At 35.9% G+C, this 23,422-nt stretch overlaps 1 protein-coding gene and 2 long non-coding RNA genes across 10 annotated transcripts in view; 1 reads left to right on the top strand and 2 right to left on the bottom strand.

The window, feature by feature from the left end:
• Positions 1-12,073, bottom strand: part of LOC118266641 (uncharacterized) — a 43,707-nt gene extending 31,634 nt beyond the window's left edge. The window contains exons 1-2 of the long non-coding RNA XR_007706808.1: positions 11,906-12,073; positions 8,560-11,143 (exon numbers count right to left, since the gene is read on the bottom strand). This is a non-coding gene — a long non-coding RNA (uncharacterized LOC118266641). The remainder of the gene's footprint in view (positions 1-8,559; positions 11,144-11,905) is intronic.
• A 2,693-nt stretch (positions 12,074-14,766) lies between these two features.
• LOC118266933 (uncharacterized) lies at positions 14,767-18,975 on the bottom strand. Its single transcript, XR_004782909.2, has 2 exons — positions 18,809-18,975; positions 14,767-15,051 (listed from the first exon to the last, which is right to left on the bottom strand). It is a non-coding gene; the product is annotated as an uncharacterized LOC118266933 (long non-coding RNA).
• Positions 17,310-23,422, top strand: part of LOC118266932 (uncharacterized) — a 28,276-nt gene continuing 22,163 nt past the window's right edge. For 5 of the 8 annotated variants that reach the window (XM_050702917.1, XM_050702916.1, XM_050702915.1 and 2 more), the window contains exons 1-10: positions 17,310-18,779; positions 18,919-18,980; positions 19,443-19,573; positions 20,979-21,114; positions 21,658-21,783; positions 21,878-21,971; positions 22,049-22,168; positions 22,244-22,506; positions 22,773-22,890; positions 23,271-23,403. In XM_050702917.1, coding sequence (XP_050558874.1) covers positions 18,594-18,779; positions 18,919-18,980; positions 19,443-19,573; positions 20,979-21,114; positions 21,658-21,783; positions 21,878-21,971; positions 22,049-22,168; positions 22,244-22,506; positions 22,773-22,890; positions 23,271-23,403 — 1,369 coding nt within the window. In that variant the 5' untranslated portion in view covers positions 17,310-18,593. Of the gene's footprint in view, positions 18,780-18,918; positions 18,981-19,442; positions 19,589-20,978; positions 21,115-21,657; positions 21,784-21,877; positions 21,972-22,048; positions 22,169-22,243; positions 22,507-22,772; positions 22,891-23,270; positions 23,404-23,422 lie in introns of all 8 variants that reach the window. The other 3 variants (XM_050702921.1, XM_050702920.1, XM_050702919.1) reach the window with 3 other exon arrangements.

Here is a 23,422-nt window from a genome sequence, read left to right as displayed (position 1 = left end):
CAATACTCACATTAATACTCGTATCAATTAATACAGAAATCCGAGGATAAGTTAGTGGCACACTCGTTCACACCCAAGTACAAGAAAGAACTGTACGTGCAGTCAGAGGGAAAGCAGTTTTATATGCATCTGGTATACATTAGGCATCACACTAAGAATAGATATGTAGCCTTAGACTAATAAAACACCGCCTTAGACCACCGAAACACCGGAGAGTTTTATTCCACTTATTGGTGTTCTTATTTCACCTGAGCATTATTTCATCCAAGTCCCATCAGTCGACTTCAGTCGAAAAGATTCGACCACATGTTCGTAGACGTACAGCATTTAGCCACCTAAGTAAACATTCGTCTTGATGTACCTGGGTGAATTAATTCCGAGGTGAAGAAAGGACCTCGCTTGAATCAAATCATTTCACCTGGTGAAAACATTTAGTGCTAGGCTTGTAGTTTTGTCACGAATCCTCATTTTACATCATTGTTGCTAAAAGTGGCGGTAGTAATCAAAGTAGTAGATCAAGAGTTGTTATGGTATCAGCAATACGGTCCTGCTAGGAGTGCTAGGTTGCTACTGTGTTTAAAATAGTCCTGTATAGTAGTGACTACAACAATTACTTGATTTAGGATATATTTTTAAGTGTGAGAGAGTCATGCTTCAGCACGAAAGGTCTGGCTTGACCAGAGTGATATCACAGCTCCACAGAAAACCGACGTAAAACAACGCAATAGAGTTGTGTAAATATATATATATATTTATATATACAATGTGATAGGGGTGAGACTTCTAACCCGTTAAGGCTGAGTACTACATCTCATTTTATAGCCAAAAAAATAATATGGGGGGCTGAACCCCCTAAAAATTATGGCTATTTTAATATTTTTTTTACTTTATGTGATATCAAAAGTCGTATGCGTCGTAGAAACAAAGAAAAAATGACAAACGGTAGCTAATAACCTTGGCTAACTAATTCATTACTTTTTTATATGTTTGATAATCTTTTGGGGAGAAAAAAAATCATTTCTGAATTATTTTTACCGATAAAATCGCTATTTTTCAATATTTTCAATTGGGGATTCAACACCCCATATTATTTTTTTGTCAATAAAATTAGATGTAGTACTCAGCCTTAACGGGTTAGAAGTCTCACCCCTATCACATTGTATATATCCTATATGTACATATACACCAATGGATTTTAACATCAGTCACTTAAGAACACTGTTAAACAGATTTTTGAATAATTATTATTTAATTATAATTGTTATCGGCTTACTGAGACTGTTTGACTAGCAACTCGACAAGTTTCAAACCATCACCTGGCTGGAAGCCAAGTCTAAAATCTGCGTCAGCCTACAATGTTGCAGGTCTGGAGTGTGACACAGTACCTATGTAACAGCGTTTTTGCGTTGACCCGGGAATCGGACCCAACACTTACGCGGCCGCCGCAAAGAGCGCTTGAATATGAGCCTCCAGCATGACTTGAAAATAGTTGAGTTCTTCGTCAAACAGTTACGTGAGTAAGCCGATAACATAATAATTAATTAGTATGTCTCTAGATAACATAATAATTAATTAGGGGTTAGGAATTTAACAGTTGTTGGGTAATCGGGCATTGGAAAGATTGGGAAGGGGGATAATTCGCTATTAGAATAAAATTAAGATTTGGCAACTTTTAATATGGAAGAATTATCAATAATTCAAAATTATTCCACCGATAGAACGGATAGAACTTATCCGGCGTTGAATAAATCAGCCCCAAGTGGAATAAACTCTGGAAAACCCCACAAACGTCTGGTATCTATCGACACTGTTCAGGTAACCGCGAATGTTTTTTTTTTTTTTGTTTATATTAATCTAAGTTTGTACTTTAGCGCTGATTTAAAAAAAAACAAAATATGAAGTTTTGTAAAAACCGACGATGTTTGAAATTCGATATTCCCGCGGAGATTCATCCACTGCCCGGTTCCTGTTGATGCATATGCGTATAGCGTGATGTTTTATAGCCGATAGCTTTCCTCGATAAATGCACTATCTAAAACAAAAAGACATATTCAAATCGAACCACTAGTTCCAGCGCACGTTCAGACAAACAAACGAATCTTCAGCTTTATTTTTACCCGCGACTTCGTCTGCGTGGAATAATGATTTCTGGCAGAATTTTAGATTTTGAATTGGAAAAGTTCTTTTCCAAGTTATACTATTCTGCGGCTATAGTAAACGTTATTAGAATGGATCCGGTATCTAAGTTATATTTACTGTGACTATAATTTATTTCCATTGTTTAGTAAGCTACATGACGATAAAAAATAAACATTCCCATAGTGGTTATACGCGTAGTACAGTGCCCGTTTTCCCATTAGATAAATACTATCATATGTCCTTTCGCGGGTCTGGTCTTTGTACCGCATTTCAATTAAATATGTACAGTCTTGTTGAAGATAGAGAGCCCGGAATTTTCGAGCACAGTTCCTGTGTCCGTGATATTTCTGGGATAAAAACAATGTAACGTCATTTCCCAGATCTCAAACTATCGTTGTACCAGATTTCACCGCATAGTTCCCGTGTAATTTCCGGGACGAAAACTGTTATAGTTTTTATGAAGCACTAGCAAACATGGCGGCCGTGAGGCGCCCTAGACAGGAGTAAAAAAAAATTTTTTTTATTTGCTACAGTATATCAATATCGCTTTGCTGAACGTTAAATAAGGAATCTATCTACATAGTCGTTTACCTATAGCCCATACGACGCGTCAACTGTAAAGACCGTTTATTGTGAAACAGTGTAAAGAGCAAATTTTATCTTCATTTAATGTAGAAAATTAATAGACTATTTAAAAGGATAAGAATTAATACTATTACGGACAAAAACCCCTCACAATAAACGGCGAACTCCGTTTCGCCACCAATGATTTTCCCTGTTTTCCTGCTTTTCCCTTGAATTTTTCCTGAATTTTCTTTGCTATAAACCTCACGGAGCCCGAGACCTTTCCAACGAATGCAAAACCGTGGAAATCGGTTCGTGCGTTCTGGAGTTATAGCGTCAGGAAGGAAAACCTGACTTATTTTTATATAATAGATTAAACCAACTAAAAATCACGGTTTACTCACGTACATTAATGGAGAAAAGCTCTACTAGTTTCGAGTCAGTAGGCTGCGTGACGTCGCCGCGTCTGCGCACGCTGCTCATGATGAAGACTCCCTCTGTGACTCGTAATGTTAGCGAGTGAACCGTAATTTTTAGTTAATTTAGTATGTCTCGTGTAGTTAAAGAGTTTTAAACTATCTCCGTATCAAATCCACCCAAATTATTTCACTGGTTTAACATATGGAGTCCCGAGTTTTTATCCGAACATTTCCAGTTCGCATGGGATTTTCGGGATAAAACCCTCTTGTGGCCTTTTCTGTGTTTTAAAACATATCTGTACAGATTTTCATTTAAATCGGTTCAGGGGTTTGATAAAAAGAGGTTCAGTAAAAAAACAGTTTCGCCCCGTTTTCTTTCCTTAAGGGACGAATTCCAATTCCAATGACCAATTTTTTCTTAGGGGATGCTTACGTTATAGAAGCTTTATGCAAGCAAAGTTTCAGCCTGTTCGGTTTAAAATTGACAAAGTTGCCCTATTTTAACCCCTTGGGGTAGAATTAATGACAATCCTTTCTTAGCGGATGTATACGCCATAACATCTACCTGCATGCCAAAATTCAGCACGATCCGTCCGGTGGTTTGGGCTGTTTGTTGATAGATCACTACGTCAGTCAGTTAGGCAGTCACCTTTTAGTTATATATATTTAGTTTAACCGAAAACTGTTTCAACAGGTAATTGTAGATTATTTTTTATTAAATCTTAGTCATTCTAGGAAAAGATATTTCATACTTACATAATCACACGGCTCTACCGTGGGGGTAGATAGAGAGTATGGAAGGCCAATTGCTACGATCGAAAAGATATCACAACATTAACAATATTAATTTAAGCAGAAATCACTACTAACCCACCCGGCACTACTCGTTAAATGCAGTCTCGGAGCCTCAGCCCCTAAAAAAATAATAGCTCATTGGTGTTAACTCGTCCCCTAAACACAGTTTACACTCCGCCCCGGGGGAGCAGAGTGGATTTTCCTAGAAGAGACAGGCAAACCTTGCTCAGTACCGTCCCCTAGCTTGGAAAATCAATTTTGGTCCAGTCGAACAAACCTTTAAAGTCAATAGTTTTTTTATTATTGAATAGGCATATTTAAATTCAAAGGTAAGTATTTGTGATTTGGCGGTCTATTGTGTCTGCCTACCCCCATGAGGGACAGGCGTGAAGTTATGTATGTATATACTTAGTGAATAAAAGAAACAAAGATTTTAGATTTATTTATTTAAGATAATATGTGATTAGGTAATTGCAAGTATTTGCCATAATTTGCAAAGTATTTGTCAGTAGAACTTTGCAGGCATCAAGCGCTTAATAACTACTTAAACACAAATAATGAATAAAGTTAAACCACATACAAATTAGACGGAGAGTTTATTAAATAAATTCAAATTCTTTATTTGCAGGCTGTGGGAGAGCTAACAAGATGTTCTTAAAAATAAAATTATAAATCGCCATAATCAGGCTCACGCCACGCAAATAAGAAAATAATAGTAGTCCATACAATTACGAGATATGTCAAACTTACAATAATAACATTCATTATTGAATACATTCAGTTATTAATCTTAATATTAATGGAAAACATACAAATGAAAAACATTCATACCAAAGAGCAGAAATAGTCACTTGACACAAAATTTCATATATTAATTAATATTGTATTTCATACTTAATGAACAATGTCAAAATAAAAATTCAACATTTAGATTAACAGGTTTATCATCAAGAAATTACTTTACTAAATAATAAGATTTGTCTAAAGGTATTTACTTTATTTTATATTAAATAATATTATTATTATTTGATATTTTGAGTAAGGAATTTTATGTCTTATTTTAATCTGCAGAGTTGCCCCAGAACATAACACCATACATCAAAAGAGGGGTAACGTACCCAATCATAGGCTGTAAATAGTATGGTCGGTTTTTCTAGCAACTGTTCTTTAGGGCTGAGAGGAAACAAAATATCGCTGATAATAAAAATCCACTTAAGAATAATTAGAGGCTGGGTGCACACATAAATAATTGGGGGCAACATTTGTCAATTAAAGATATAATAAACTAGCTACTTCCGCGCGATTTCACCCGCTCTACTCGGTTCCTATTAATCGTAGCGTGATGTTTTATAGCTTATAACCTTCGTCGATAAATGCGCTATCCAACACAAAAAGAATTATTCAAATCGGACCCGTAGTTCCGGAGATTAGCGCGTTCAAACAAACAAACAAACTCTTCAACTTTATAATATTAGTAAGTAAGTAAATATTAGTATAGATAAGGTTACGTTTGATTACGTGTTTTTGTTAGGGCGAGCTTCGATCATTGCATCCCCGACTTGTATCGCTTGTTTTACTACTACTGGTTCCTCTATACTGTTGTTGTCTCCATCTGAGGTCTTATCTTCAGCTGTTACTGCAGCAATATCGTTCTTTTTGGGTTTAGCCACCTTCTTGAGGTACACAACACGATCGGAGTCAGCCATTCTATAACAAACAATACACATACGTAAGTAACTTTGTTGGATGTATAGTTAAAAGGATAAAGGCTGATAAAACACTAATCTTTTTACTTCTTGCTACATCTTTACTAGATATGTGTATCACAACATGATTTTATTTAGTATTAATGCACATAATATTTTTATAATTTTTATATTAAAACCTTATTTAACCATCAATTTCGGACACCTACAAAAAAGTTACTTGAAAACACAAAAACAATGAATATAAAACAAACATACATATACTACACCTGTAACTTAATACGTAAAACAGTAAATAAGGAAATTCATCCAAACTTAACTTTTTTAACAAAACAACAATCAAACAATGACAAAAGAAATCAACAAGCGAGTAGCCCAGGGATGGAGAAAATATTGGTCACTGAAGGAAATAATGAAAAACAAAGACCTAGGCAATCACATCAAAAAGAAAACATTTGATACTTGTATTCTCCCAGTTCTTACGTATGTAACATCATCATCACAGTAACATCACACAACATAGAAAGAAGCATGCTAGGGATAAAAATTAAGACCGAGTCAGGAACATAGATATAAGAACAAAAACAAAACTCACATACATTCTTACCCGGTTAGACATTCAAAAATGGAGATGGACTGGACATACGATACGCCATCCCATTAACAAATGGAGCAAGCAAGTCACCCTTTGGCAACCAAGAGAAGGCAGGAGAAGTAGAGGTCGTCAAGTCAGGAGATGGGAAGATGACTTGAAACAGACAGCGGGACCTTTCTGGCTGAGAGTGGCGAGAGATAGGATCCATTGGAATTGGAGGAGGCCTTTGTCAAAAGACACACCGAACTTAAGGACTTCTTATAGCCCTATGTTTAGGTATAAAAGGCTATAATTTATTATTTTATTATAATCACGTAAAATTAATCTCAGACGTGCGAGTTACTTAGTAACCCGTCCTGCTAGAACTAACCTTGGAAAGAAAAGTCTGGTATTCGAAGGTGTTATTAATATATACAATAAATTACCATCAGTGATAAAAAAGAAAAAAGTTACGCGCAGTTCAAAAAGTTACTTAAAGTTTACACAATTAATAACTATAAATGACTAGCAAACCAGGCGAACTCCGTTTCGCCACCAAGGATTTTCCCTGTTTTCCTGCATTTCTTTAATTTTTTTTTTTAATTTTCTTTGCTATAAACCTCATGGAGCCTGAGACCTTTCCAACGAATGGAAAACCGTGGAAATCGGCTCATGCGTTCTCGAGTTATAGCGTCAGGAAGGAAAACCCGACTTATTTTTATATAATAGATGAATACTTACAATTACCTATATTTAAAAAGTAGTGTTTACTTCCCACAACGTAAAAGTAAATACTAAAATAGTTTAAATCGAATATTGAATACATAAATATAAACAAAACTTTCATTACAAACCATGTCATCAATGCCACATCCAGTAAAAATAATTCATGTACCTATATTTCTGCATTCTGTCAAGTAATCGATTAATTTATTGATCTACTTTTTTAGGGTTCCGTAGCCAAATGGTAAAAAACGGAACTCTTATAGATTCGTCATGTCTGTCTGTCTGTCCGTCCGTCGTCCGTCCGTCCGTCCGTCCGTATGTCACAGCAGTTTATTTCCGAAACTGTTAGGCCTACATAGTTGAAACTTTGTAGGATGGTGTATTTCGATAACCGCTATTCGAATTTTGAATAAAAATTAATAAATTTAAAAATTAAAGGGGGGCACTCCATACATGGAACTGATTCAAAAAAAAATTTTTTTCAGCTTTCATATCCGTGATGGATATCTATGGATAGGTCTTTAAAAAAAGACATTAAGGTTCCTAAAACCAATTTTCGTCAAAATCAATCGTTTGAAAGTTAGACGCTTCCAAAGTGAAAAAATGAGTGTCCCCCCCCCCCTCTAACTTTTAAACTAAGAGAGTGAGAAAACTGAAAAAAATATATGCTGTAGATTTCAATAGAAACTAACAACGAAAATTGGTTTGAACGAGATATCATTATTAGTTTTTAAGAAATAAAACATTTTCAAAAACCGCAAATATAACTTTGTCGTTCATACAAACACTATGTAAAACCAAGTTATTTTACAACTTTTTTTTTATTATGTCATCTACTTGCTGCTACGGAACCCTTCATGGGCGAGTCCGACTCGCACTTGGCCGGTTGTGTCAATTTATAATATTTGTATAGTCGTATTTATTTTATATTTGCACTTTTTTGTTTTGTAATTGTTATTACTACACACACTAAACAAATTACACAGCACATATTGTGTCCTGCCCATGCCATACCCTTTGAAGGATTTAATAAACATTATACTTCAGCGTCATTTTTGTTAAATAATATAACAGTCTTTACTGCAAATCTGAGTGTGCATATGTTCTCTGTTTACATGACAGAACCAGTAGGCTTGGCTAGAGTAATACCACAACCTCAAAGAAAACTGACGTTAAACAACGCTTGAATTGTATTTTACTATGTATATGAACTTAGGTACTAGATGCCTAACCCTCCCAACATGCCATGGTAACGCAACTGCTCTTGTGGTAGCCATCGATGGCACTGATTGCTAACAGGAGATCCATCTGGTCGTTTGCCACATCACGCCATAAAAATAATATAAAGATGAAACAAAAACTCACGATCTTATATCCCGAAAGTCAGGTCATCTATAAAGAAAACTGAACCGAACGGTATTTTCTGTTTGTATGAATACCAAAAAATTTAAGAACGGTTAAATAAAACTTTAACTATTTTCCTTCAAAGTAATAAATGTTATTGAACAACGAACACATAAGAATGATTAAAGTTTTATTTCTTGAAAGAACCGTTTCGTTTGGGAATTGCAAAGATATAAAATCCCTGAACTTATACGATTATGAGTAATTTTAAAAGCCAGACATCAATACTCACATTAATACTCGTATCAATTAGTATAGAAATCCGAGGATAAGTTAGTCAGTAAGTTAACACACTCGTTCACACCTAAGTACAAAACAGAACTGTACGAGCAGTCCACCGGAAAGCAGTTTTAAACAAATATGGTATGCATTAGGCATTATCAGTAGACACCGCCGTGATTCACCGATACACTGGAGAGTTTTTCGCACTTATTGGTGTTCTTATTTCACCTGAGCATTATTTCATCCAAGTCACATCAGTCAGGTGAAATGATTCGACCACATGTTCGTAGACGTACATCTACTTTTTACTTGTTGTGATGCATGTGTAACTACCTTCTCAAGAATGGTATCTTGATACACTTGTGCCGATGTTTTAATACCTTATTCACAAAAATATGGCTCAGTCACTCCTTCCTAGCTAACACCCCACCAAACCATCACTGAAGTCGGATAATGTCCACGTTGCACTCTGTCGATTAATTGGAAAGCTTCCTTAGAGCTTTGAGCATAAATACAGTCATTTAGTTTGTTAAAATGTTGCTCAATTTAAAAAAAAAATCTTATCTATAAATCTTCAGCTTCAGTAGTTGTTTCGATTTTACCACCCTATTCTTCTTTAAATTATCAGTTAAGAAATGACCAGTGCGTCTCTTATAGGCTGCAAGTCCTAAGTCTTAAGTATCTCTTAAAATACGCGACATTGTTCTAGGTGCTATCTTCATTTCCCGAGATGAAATATTTTGCTTTCGGACAGGATTTCTTCGAATTCTTTCCCTTACTGCTTGACCACCTTTTTGGTACGAACACTACGTGGCCGGCCAGATTTTTTTCTGTCACAAACAGAAGAAGACTCATTGTACCTATTAATAGCCCCGTACACAAACATTTTACTAATACCAAGTGTATGGAGAGTTTTAAAAATTACATTTGTCTCCATACCTACTTTGTGTAATGCAATCACAGCGATTCGGTTCTCTTTATCGCCCCACTCCATTTTAATATCGCAAAATATTGTACAATGTATTGGCGCCAAATTGAGAAAACACAATTTTATTAACAAAATCGTATAAAAATGACAGATTCCAAATTCAAATGTAATATTTTTTTTATTTTTAAGTGTAACAGTATTTATGGCCAGACTAAGTATATGTACTAGCTTTTGCTCGCGACTTCGTCTGCATGGAATATTGTACAGTCGTGTTTAAGATAGAGAGCCCAGGATTTTAGCGCATAGTTCCCATTCCCGTGAGAATTCCGGGATAAAACCTATCATACGTAGTTTCACCGATCTCAAAGTATAAGTAAATTTTAAAAGATAGTGGGGTTAGGTATCCTGTCGGATACCTTAACTACCAACTGGTCAATACCACAAGGCAACGTGATAGGCTGTATACTCTTTCTTGCCGAAAATACCATCTATGTGTGCTCTTCGCGGATGACATCTCCATTCTCTTTAGAAGTTCTGCAAATAATCAAGAGTATAATTCTCAAATTATCGAACCTGGAAGTTAATAATAAGAAAACAAAAATAATCTAATTCAGACCATACCAAAAGAAAAAAGTAAACCTTAACAATATAACTAACAACTTTAAAATAGAAGAAGTAGAAGAATTTAAACTATTAGGTATAACACTAGACTCTCACTTAAATTGGAAAAACATGTAGACGCCACCGAAGTAAAACTGTCACAATTCTCATACGGACTAAAAGTACTCAAAACCAACACTAACACATAATGTGCCCTATCTGCAATTCTGCATACTGTGCTTATGCATATGCATGGCTACGATACGGTATCATCATGTGGGGACACAGCGTGGATGCTAAAGCAAAAATATTTTTAATGAGACAATTAAAGATCCTCTCCGAAAATCCTACTTATAACAGTTCAAACATGACTAACACCTACGCATAACATATCTCGCACGGGGTCAATATTAATGTAAACCCATTATCCAGCCATTACCTAGTTAAATAGTTCTTTAGATGATTATGATGATACACAAAATTGGTTGCGACGCGTAATCGTATCGTTATATTCGTATTAAAACACAAGTATAAGTACTCAAATCATTAACATTTATTTGTTTACAAAAACACAGTGCATACAATATAGGTACCTACACATACGATTAAATTAAGAAACACAATCAACCCAACAATACTGTTACAACGTCATGTGATTACGTTATCTGATCTAAAGGAGTGCAACATTTGTCAGTTAAAAATATGAATAGGTTCTTTAAGACTAAGGGTTCTTTTACAGGATACATTGAACTCAAAAGAATCGTCGTATTCGTCGAACAGTAGTATAATTACTGACGCGCCTTACATACGTACGTACTAAATACTGCCTTACACTACTTCGCGGCAGACACCGTCACTTGCCATCTGCTTGTTTTTAGGACAGTTATGGGGAACTTGGACCATTGAAAATGTGTGTAATGAAGTGTGTATCGCTTGTTTTACTAGTTCTGGTTCCTCTATGCTGTTGTTGTCTCCGCCTGAGGTCTTGTCTTTAGCTTTTATTGCAGCAATTTCGCTCTTTTCAGCTACCTTCTTGGGGCTCACAACACGATCGGAGTCAGCCATTCTATAACAAACAATATACATACGTAAGTAACTTTGTTGGGTGTATAGTTAAAAGGATAAAGGCTGATAAAGTTACACTAATCTTTTTACTTCTTGCTAGATCTTTACTATAGATATGTGTGTATCACAACATGATTTTCTTTACTATCATTTATTAGTACACATATTTTTATCAGCTCATGAAGTGGATATCTCTTCCAAAACATGTGTTAAAACCCAAAATGTATTAGGCAGCGATAGATAAAATGAATACACTAAACAAATTACACAGCACATTTGTGTCCTGCCCGTGCCATATATCTTAGAAGGAAAAAAATATATTTAAAATTGTTTGTTGGATTCGTGCAGATATTCTCTGTTTACGCCAGTAGGCTTGACTAGAGTAATATCACGAGCTCACAGAAAACTGACGTTAAACAACGCTTGAATTATATTTTGCTGTGTTTGAGAGCTTACTAGAGGCTTAACCCTCCCAATTCCCCAATCCCTGAAAGGCGAAACCAAAAGAATTTTAATTCTATAAGCACTATTTAAACTAGGAGGATCAAAAACCTGTTACAGTCAGTGTAAACACTTTATGTTTACACTGAAAGTTAATGTAACAAAAATGTATTTTTTTTTAAGAATTATCTTCCAACTTCCATAATAAATATGAACAAACACCATACACTTGAAATTCCACTGCTTCAAGTTTTATTCCTTGCAATTTTTAAAATAACTGTAACCCTTTAAGTAATGTTGAAAGCCAGACGTCAATACTCACATTCTTTGTAAAAAGAAAGAAAGAAAGGAAGAAAGAAAGAAACACACTCGTTCACACCCAGATACGAGACAAAACTGTACGTGCAGATAGCCGGCAAACAACTTTAAAGAAATATGTTAGTATTATCAGTAGGCGCTACTTGCTCGCATGATTCACGCATGAGCACACGGATCACCACTATCACCAGAAGCAATCGACGAAGCCCATTGACAACCGCTATATTAGAGGAATTAGAAGCGCGTTTCTGGCGTTTTGAGGATTACCTTCGGTCTTACACGGTGAAACAGTTGTATTTTTACACTATATATAACATATGGGGAGTAACTAAACCCAGAGGCATGCAGCTAACGATTAGGTAGTGCTAAAAAAACAAATTTTTGGTCAGAAAATGCATTTGACCAGATCTGCCATTGATATATAAGGTGACTGATAATTAGTGACCGATATTTAAACACGTGATTGTACTCATGATTACAAACAACTTTCCCAAAGAAACATTTTCTGTATACTCGTTATTTTTATCACAATAACAAAACAACAAAATTTAATTAGCACGCGCGCGTAAAGTTCCAAAATACCTATTAGTCTTCCGATAACGCGGGTGCGTCGCTGCTAACTGCTGATCAGGCAAAAGCACGCGGGCGCGAGGGCTGGGTTGGTTACTCTCCATATGATATATAGTAGATATTGGGGCCTCAACACACAAAAACCCCAGATCTGGTCAAATACATACACGTAGCTTTTCACCAGCTCTTAAGCTACAATGGGCTATATTTTTTATTCCTCATAGAATCGCACATATAGCTGAAACGTTTGGACGTCTACTTCAAGGGCATACTGTTTCATATTCTGACAATCTACATACATGCATATATTTGTCGAAGAATGGCGAATACCTAGGTAGTGAGGGGAGGTATTCGGCGGTAAACACAAAAGCTGTTGATCCATATTTACAGCTAGCCATAAGCTCCTCACTATCAGATACTCAAGGTCAACAAACATTGTAACAGACAGTGAATTGTCCTAAACCAAATCCGATTAGAATCTTGATAACCTAGCAAATTCGTTGAAGTTATCTATTTTCATGGCATTAACCAGTTTGAACAGTGATAATTGTAAAAAATTGCGAAGTAATACCTAAGAGGGTGTGGCTTTTTATCCTGTTTCTTGTTTTTTCGAGCACATTATACTCGTACAAATCCTGCCTTCCACGAGTATGTACGTACATACTTACATACGTACACACGTACGAGTTTAACTTTAATTTGACCTATGGCGCATTTAACTTTGTTAGCCACAAATATTTAATTGCGTTGTAGTTTTTATCTATTAAAATATTTGTTATACCTGCTGCTATCCAAATACGAACTTCTTTCCGTAATTAAGAGACGGAGTAAAAGCAAACAGTTATAAAGACTAATGAAATTATTGCTGTAGCCAATCTATATCTATACTTATAATAAATCTGTAGAGAGGTCAATTCTGTACATGAAATATATTTCCAAAATAACTATCCGCGGGTGATTAGTAATCGATACTGACGCCAAAAATGCAATCAGAAAATTTTTTGTCTGTCTGTCTGTCTGTCTGTCTGTCTGTCTGTCTGTCTGTCTGTCTGTATGTTCTTTATAGAAACAAAAACTACTCGACAGATTTCAACGAAACTTGGTACAATTGTTCTTCATACTCCTGGGCAGGTTATAGTATACTTTTCATCACGCTACGATCAATAGGGGCAGAGCAGTGAAGGGAAATGTTGGGAAAACCGGAGAACTTACTCCATTTTTTAAGTTTCCGTCGCGTGTGCAGCCTTAATGGTTAAAGCTACACAGAAATCATGTATGACGGTAATGTTCTCCTTAAAATTGTTTAAAAAATATTCCACGACAGCAAATGTCTATCTTTTATGGTTGACTCACAATAACACGTATAACTCCCGATAGCTTAGCAGTTCGAAGCTTTCTGATTATATTTGTCTACCTATTCTTACGTTTATGACACTCATTCATCCCTAATTAAAAAATGTTAACATTATTACCTATTTAATAAAAAAAATAATCATAGAAATCGGTACAGAAACACCGAATATATACATGAATTACGCTTAGTTTCTATTGAGTAGGTAAAGGCATAGGTACTTTTATTTTATTATAGATCGATACTAAACCAGAATATGTGATTAATTTTTTTTTTGTCTTTCTGTCTATATCTATGTTCAGACATCACGTGAAAACTAACGGTTCGATTTCGATGAAACTTGGTATAATTATACCTTATTATCTTGGGCATAAAATAAGTTACTTATTATCCTGAAAAAAATTGTAGAAAAAAAATAATCTTAATGTTTCACTTTTATTCTACAGAACGCTAGCTCAACAGCAGTAGAGGGATATCCTTAATTATTATGGGCCTAGCCGTATTTGGCTCCAATAGATATTTATAAGATGTCATTGTTAGAGTTACTCAAAATGGAGAAATAAAACATCCACGCGAAGACCGACATCCACGCGGACGGAGTCGCGGGCGGAAGCTAGTATTTAATAATATCAAATACAATCAGTCTTAAGCATGTCCAAAATGAACTTCGATTGAATAATCATGAAATTCTAAGAAGCATTGACAACATAATCTTACATTATAAAGAAGATATTATTTATAACTAGCTTCTGCTAGTGGCTTCACCCGCGTTCCCGAGGGATAAAAAGTATCATGTCACCCAAGTCAACTCATTCTCATTTCAATCCGTTCAGTTTCATTATGATTGACGACAAAATGTCCAAACAAACAAACTTTCACATTTATAATATTATTGTTCATGTTATGATACTGTCAAGTGTGATATTCGATGAAAAATAAACTGATAATGAAGAATAAGAATTTATTTAGTTGTAAGAAAAGATTCTGCTGATGCCATTTTTCTTCATTTATATTATGTAGATAAAGACACTTTATCTAGAAAATTATTCCATAGGCCCGTGTGAAGCTCCTCCTACTGCCGTAGCCGTAGCCGTAGCCCTTGCGATAGCTTCATTCCTTTCTTCAGGGGTCGCCACTGCATCAGCTGCACGTTTACCTCTTGGATTGCCTGCAATCAGAGGCCCAATGGTTGTGCTCGATGGAGGAGGTGGCAATCCATAGGTGCAGCTCTGAAACGTTCGAGAATAAATAAACAGTCAAAATAAATGCACTTAGGTATTTTAATTAGACAAGAAATATTTACATGTCTGGAAGATGAATCGTGCAAAAGATGGAAATATACATTTTAGATTTTAGACCTCGGTCCATTAGCCCCGATATTTACTCCTACCATTTGTGTAAACAACGAAGTTTTTTATGAAAAGATCGGTCTATGCATATGCATACACTTTGTAATTTTTGCCACTATCTTATATGATATCTTATCATACTTTATAAGTTATCGGAATACCCAGTTAAATATAAATACTATATTTATGACCAAATAAAAACGCGTTATTCCCCGCTCAGACGAATTTAGAGGTTACGTTATTTTTCCTTTGGTAGATAATCCTGTATGTATATGTATAATGTCGGTGACGGCGACCTCTCACATCCGGCACTGGTTTAGACCATGGTGCGGAGCGAGGGGGAGTGGAATGACGTCTCCTCCTTCTACGAAGCACCTAACCTAACCTTTCCTCCTTAAAAGACGGGGCACGGGCGTGCGTTGCGTGAGGACACAAACCTACTCACGCCCCAGCCGTCGCACAGTGATTCATCTAGAACATGCTAGCTAGACAAAAGTCACTTCCGAATTTCCAAGAACTAACTATTAAAATACGTAGCCAATATCCCCACTATCCCAGATCTAAGAATTGTTATGCACACATTTCAATCACTGATTAGTTAATAAAGGCTGTTATACAAATAAAGTGTATGTAAAGCGTCAACTAGTTGCAATTTCGCTTCTAACGAGAAACATCATATCCTAGTGAATTTTAAACTTGTGAAAAAAATTGTTATGGATTTTGTAGCTGAAGGTATGTACTTTTTATTTTGATACTTAAAGTACCTATAGTTTTTCTCTGCTATTTACAAAACGTGCAATGTTGCAAAATTTTGATATTTTTTCGTCGTTTTTAAAGTTTGATGGACCAGAAACTATCTCTCCCCTTTTTCCCCCAGGTTGATATTTTTATATATCATAGCTATATCTATTAACTTTTGATTTTTAGTAGTCATAAAATTCACAAAAAAATACAACTATGTTTTTTATTGGATTTTCTAGACATCGAAGTAACAATTTCAAACATTGAGTTTTTGGAAGAATGGTGTAAACATCCAAAATAATATCGTACCAGTGCATTATATCAATATATAAGGAACAGACACGGCCTATAAGGTATCAGCGATGATTCTATGAAAGAGTTAAGGAACCATATCAGCGAAAATTCTTCAAAATTTGCTGAAAAATGGAAAAGTTCTGGAGGCAATCATGAACGATTCTTGTTCAACCATTCTACTTATTTGGCAGAAGATTTCAAGTGTAAAGTGACTGCCCACCACTCCAAACCCTGAACATCCACTCCGGGTCGTCCTACTAAAACCTTTGATGACCTGAGTGATTACTTCACATAAGCTTGAAGTTAAAAAATGAAACCTTTGAGATGAAAATGACAAAGCAAATGTGAAACAGCGTTCAGCCCCAATCCAACATAGGTGTAAGTCGGAAATATGTTTAATAGTCGATAAACCAAAGCCTGGATTCGGGAATACTAATGATGGAAATACTTCTAGTCGTTTTTTTGTGTATCCTGAACTAGCTTCAGATATTTTTTAGGTTTAAATGTTTTTCTAATGTTTAAGTTTTAGAATTAATTATAATTATAATGGGATATTATTAAATATTATATATACACATATTACGTATAGATATAAGTAAATATGAGTAGTTCTAGTCTGAATGTTAGTTCTGTCTATACTATTGAAGATTCTTCTTCAGAAGAATATAGTGCTGTAGAATAAGAAAAAGGACTGTAAAATGTACTATAAAATGTGAAATGTACTTTAATTATTATTTACTAATTATAATTTTAGGAATGTAAGTACTTTAAGGCAATTTGATACAACTTAGGTACCTAATGAGGTCCCGTTGTGCAATTAGTAGCTATGATATTAGTAATTGAACCATAATATATGTTGTTACCCGTTTTATATTATTGAATATATATTTACGTCTCCTAATTAAACACTTTATTTGATAATCTTTGTTTTCTTAAAAATCGTACCCCTACCCCCTACCCCTAGTTACCTACCTATCGCCTTTTATTTGGGTATTTTGCATGAATTACGCAATAAAACGTCACATCAAAGCCATATAAGACGAAAAACATCAATAAATAATTTTGTCCAGCTAGCATGTTCAGGATGAATCACTGTGCGTCGTCACACTCCGGGCGTCGGGGATCGCGTGACGATCTCCGGCCGCCGTTAGTGCGGGTCTGCGGACGGAGAGCAAGGGAAAGCTCGCCATCTGACCAGATCCAGACCGTGTTTCGTGCGCGCTTCAAAGAGCCATCAGACTATCACAGATGGGGCCAGTAGGGCTAATGCCTGATCCGGAGCTACGGACTACCTAGCGGATTCACCGGGGCTCTGGCTCGAAAAGCAGGAATAGGAACGGGGTGGTTTTTGGTCAGTAAGTGTCTGACACTCCCTCTCGCCTCGCCCAGAACGGGAGAAGTCATTGGACGACTTTCCTCCCTTATAAAAATGTATCCTGTAGGTGAATACAATTTAAGACTCGGTAATAAACCAAAGTATTATTATGATTTTGTTTTCGTTCTTGGAGTCATTTGTGTTATTATAAATTTGAGCATTTTCTGTATCTCAGCTGTGGCGCTTGCAATCACTAGATAAGTTAAGTAGATATTATTATTAATAACATTTTTTATTAATTGATATGATGGTTGCTATGTTGATATTATTCTATAATATAAAAATAAGTCGGGCTTTCCTTCCTGACGCTATAACTCCAGAACGCACGAACCGATTTCCACGATTTATTTCAGAAAAATTTTCAAGAGAAAATCAGGAAAACAGGGAAAATCATTGGTGGCAAAACGGATTACGCCGAGTTTGCTAGTTATATATATATACGCTACCTTCCACAGCAATAGGAATGCAGCAGGTTGCTCAACTGTTTGATAAATAATGATACAAGTTGGAAGCGGGCGACATGAGGCAGCAGCGGACGACGTGTTGTTGCTTCATGTCGCTACGACACGTCGTTACGACTGGTCACTGCAGTCATGATTTCAAACTATAATAGCGGCACTACTGATTCGCAGTCGGGCGGTATTGACATCTACCTCTCAGCTAAGCTATGTTTTTTATATGGGAAGATGCGTGCAATGGATGGCTTCATTAGACATCGCATACTCGAGCTGCGCATCTTCCTCGCACATCTACTTTGCGACGGCGCATCTTCATAGCACATCTTACTCGAAAAGTTACATAGATTAGTATCGGTGGAAACGGTCACATAGTTTCACAACTTAGCTATATTACATCTTCGTAACATATAGCAAGAAAAACATTAAAACACCCTTATGTTGGTAAGATATGTTTGGGCGCGAAACTTCGCGGTGAAGCGACCGTGAAGTTTCGCGCGGAGTGTCAATACGCTGGTCGAGTGTGAATATTAAAATGACAGTCCGTTGTCATGTAAATGTTTGGAATATATTCAAGCTTGACAAGACTTCTAAAACGACATGAACATCAACTGTCAAAAATTTTAAAGGAGTCTTGGGAATTTATAATAAACTTAAAAACATTAGTAGCTACAATATGGTTCATGTTCCTGTATTACTTGTTTAGTATATTTGAAATGCAAAGAAGTATTAGTTTAGAAAAAGTAAGTAGAAATATCAGATAAACACTTACACCAATGATCAGTAAAATTAATGTGAAACAGACGAACTTCTGTCCTACCATCTTGGTTGCTTTTTTCTGAATAATTTTGAATACAGTGTTCTGCGTTTGCTTCGCTGCAGATAAATGATACAGAGGTGGTGGCAAATGCAAGAAATACTGCTCTTAGACATATTTCACCAGAGTAAGTACCTATTGTTCTTGGAATCATTTGTCTCCGTTGAATTAGTGGCTGTAACATATTTAACCGTTGTTAATGTGAGGTACCTACAGAATTTAATAGCGATTTTCCTTATCGTTTACCGCACCTTATAATGATAAGAAACCTTGAGTTTTGTATGCAACTGATGCGAGTCATTTTAAGGAAAAATAAGTGACTATAACACTAATGTTAGTCATGTATACTTTCCTGCTTGAATTAATGAAGTGCTAGTCTTAATACTGTAATTACCTACGAGAAAAGGGAATTTTCCTAAAGTGGGCAAAAACCCAAATGAATCGCTAGACTCGGCCATTAGCTAATCCATATTTCCATAAAATAAAGATAAAAATGGCAAGTAATAAACAAGCCTTTCAGCTGTGCTAGTTTATGTCAGATAGCCCTCCATCACACATAACTCTTGTGATCATCTTAATTCATCTCCAGCGTTGTTATACCCCAGAGAAGAAGGTTCAAGCCATCAGGGAGCATATTTGAACAATATTGTATAACTATTAAGCCAAAACTATTCAGAAGCAGCTCCTTGTCCGAACTCACGCCGCAATCAAGTGATTTCAGTGAGTGACCCATTCGTTAGTATTGATTTCTTTTGAGTTTTCATTTTTCAAAAAGACAATAATGTATATAGTCCGCACAATCTTAGAAGTCAACTCTGACAGCTGCCACGTAGTGAGAGGTAAATAAAATCGGTTACTGTTTACGACCGATTCCTAATTCATATCGATTATAAATAAGTTGAGTTTGTAATCACTGGATTAGAAAATATAATCATTTTTCAAAACTTCCGAAATAGCGTGAGACTGCGTAGAGTATTGTCGAATAAATAACATCAAGACAAAAAAGTTTTCGCAAGATCGACACCGTTACACAATATCACACACAAGATCGATCGTATACTAAATTAAAACAATACTTTAAAATCTTTCAATTTTTTTTTTAATTTGCCCCACACTAGGATTTACTCCTGTGTCGTGGGTGCGTTTACAAACATACAAGTTCACATGCACATGACGCCCAGACCCGAAACAACAATTTGTGGATCACACAAAGAGTTGCTCCGTGCGGGAATCGAACCCGCTACACATTGCACGGCAGCCAGTTGCCCAGCCACCGCGCCAATCGTGCAGTCAGCTTTTATATGCTTGTATCATATTTCATGATACAAGCATATAAAATATAATAAAATAATCGATTTTTAGGAATATAAATTACGATAGATTTGAAAACCTACAACTGACGCGTAACATCACTATGGTAACCAACCAGAAGGTTTGAAATTGTAATGGCGGCCTCTTAGGGCCGGCGCCCACTGCCGGCACGGCACGGCATGGCACAGTACGGCATCCCGCGGCGTGCTGAGCCACTCTAGCACTATCGACTATCATTTTATTTTTTCCTAATATTTTTGGAAAGCAATAAATATTTTGTATCATATAATGGGGCTGTCATGTTCCTATTAGGAAAAAAGCCCTAATAAAAATAAAATGTATCATACATTTTTTGGCACTTTCAGAAATGGCCCAAGTATAATGATCTTCTTTGATGCTTTTAAATTATATCCTTAATAAAAATGTATGAGTAACGAAGTAATGAATTAATATTATGAATTAGATTTCATAACAAGTTATAACGGTATAAAGAATGACAAACGTCAGTTGACCGGTTAGATTGTGCCGATTATAGCAGTATTCCATCATCCATAATATATATTTGACATAATGTTTAGATAGCCTTATTAATATCCGAATACCCAAACGCTAATCAATTTTAAGAGGCTCTCAAAAACTAGTTCTGTTCCTACCAATTCTTTATAAAATGACAGAGATAGCACAATATTTAAGTGAAACTTAAAATTGAGTAGCATTTCCGTATTCGGGCGTAAGTCTTGCCTCAATTATTTATCAATTAAAATGATTTGCTATTCGTAAGCAATGTTTATTAAGGTCTGAATAAAATTTCCAGCGCTTGACTATTTCAAGAGTAGGGTTAAAGCTGGGAATAGACGCAAAGAATCATATTTCAACAGCTGTGGCGATACCAACGTAAACATTTGTGCTCACCATACCGACACATTAATGTCGTGGAACTTTAAAGGAAAGTAAGTAACTCAAATCTCAACATAATAGATTTTGAACTAGCATAGTTACTTATCACGGTACTCAGAGTCATTCAATTGTGACTAAACCGACTGCTAGCTGATGTTTTGGGAATAAAATCATAAAAAACATAAACTTTAAAAAAAACTTTGCCCCCACTCTAGGATTTTCTCCTGTGTCGTGGGTGCGTTTACAAGCATGCGAGTTCACATACACACGACACACAGACCCGAAACAACAATTTGTAGATAGCACAAAGAGTTGCTCCGTGCGGTAAACGAACCCGCTACACAATACGCGGCAGCCGGTTGCCCAGCTACCGCGCCAACCGAACAGTCAACAGAATAGTTACCATTCAATCTTTGATTTATTACATATTAGCATTATTACATAGATAATAATGCTAAGAGTTCTACAGTTCATAAGAAACTCAATAACTCATGCCATGTTTATTATCTTCAGTAACAATAATTTTCCAAGTAATTTAGAATATGTTTTTGTATAGAATATGAAACTTTGCATTAATTTCTTTAAAACATAATCAGAAAGCCGAAGAAAAAACAAGAAATGTCACCTGAGTCGTATGCGTCCAAGTTTGCCGTCGATTACATAAACAGTTACCAAGGAGAAGACGCCGACCCGAATGCTTCGTCATGTGCAGACAATTCCAGGTGCTAAGTGTTTACGAAAAGATGTAAATATTTTGTGAAATTTACTGCTACGTAAATAACTTGAAGTTGTTTATATGTTTTCTATGAATTTCAGTGTTGAAAGCACGGATCATTTGGGCATGCAGAAAGGAGCAGCCTTTCCATTTAAGTCGACTCCAAGCGGCAACTTGAAAGTTCAATCGAATCAAGTAATCTAACTACTCATACGCCACTTTTGAGTGAATGTCTGTAATGTTGAGATGTTGATTATGTTTTCTGCTTGAAGGTTGTATTCCAATCGTCCACGGTAGGGGTGTTGTTGGCTGATCCTACGCAAGCTAAAGTTAAAGTCAAAATCGAAGGGAAAGCAGGAGGAGAGCCTGATGATGAAATCTCACAAAACTTTGTTAGTATTACTATTTTTAGTGGTACACAGAAATACAAGCAATCACAGAATAATGTTTTGTTTTTCGCTAAATAGGAACAAGAAGAGGACTTGGAACCACAACTCCAATTTGGACCTAGAGAGACTCTCAATGCAAATATGCAAACGAAACCGGTAATGCTGAGTGATCGGACAGGAAAAATGAAACCACCACTCGAAGTTAGAGAACGAGAAGATAAAGGAAAGGACCTTGGTAGTCTCGGGTACACCATGGGGGAACCCATAGACTGGATGCGAGTACAGCTCCCGAAGAAACAAGATCTGTTTCAAGAGTTTTATCGTAGAATCAATAACTACATGTAATTATTTTAAAAACACCTATTTCAATAACACAATATTATTATGAAAAAAGCCCCTAAAAGAAATTCAATTAATCAGAATCATATAATGTTATCATACGTAACATGAGTTTACTACGCAATAAACAACTTAAAGTACAAAGTGCATACAGAATTTGAGTAAATATGCTATCAGATAAATGTTCGTGATATGCCGAAATATTTATTGATTGAAAGGGTATGTCTATAGCTCGTGTCAAACATTATAGTTGATAATGATATTCCAGAAACACGGACACCGTCATACATATAGGCGATGAGGAGTTCCATTGCCACTACATCGTGCTGCAAGTCTACTCCTCATTTTTCGACATGAATCCGCATAGAGAAATTGAACTACCTATTGTAAGGCTAAACTAATTTAATTTAATCTATTATATAAAAATAAGTCGGGTTTTCCTTCCTGACGCTATAACTCCAGAATGCACGAACCGATTTCCACGGTTTTGCATTCGTTGGAAAGGTCTCGGGCTCCGTGAGGTTTATAGCAAAAAAAAACAGGAAAAATTTAAGAAAAAAGCCAGAAGACAGGGAAATTGGTGGCGAAACGGAGTTCGCCTGGTTTGCTAGTCTTTTTATAAGTCCATTAATCCTATGTGTTTGTACTTTTTTTCTCAGAGAAACCTGAACCACACAATATTATGAATACAAAAAAGCAGTTAGTGTATTTTAGCGATAGAAATAGCGACACGATAATATAAATTTGTGATAATGGCATTTTCCAGGCAAATGTGACACCTGAGGCTTTTCAAACAATTTACGAATGGATGATTTTTAACGGTGTCGAAAGTAACAAAATGTTGAAGAGAGACAACATCCTAGATCTGTTCTACGCTGCCCAGTATCTTGCTATCAAAGGTAATTAATTTACTAATTT

The sequence above is a fragment of the Spodoptera frugiperda genome, chromosome 23 (assembly GCF_023101765.2).
Source record: "Spodoptera frugiperda isolate SF20-4 chromosome 23, AGI-APGP_CSIRO_Sfru_2.0, whole genome shotgun sequence".
In the NCBI taxonomy this organism is placed as follows: domain Eukaryota; kingdom Metazoa; phylum Arthropoda; class Insecta; order Lepidoptera; family Noctuidae; genus Spodoptera; species Spodoptera frugiperda.
This window is presented reverse-complemented; position numbering and strand designations above follow the sequence as displayed.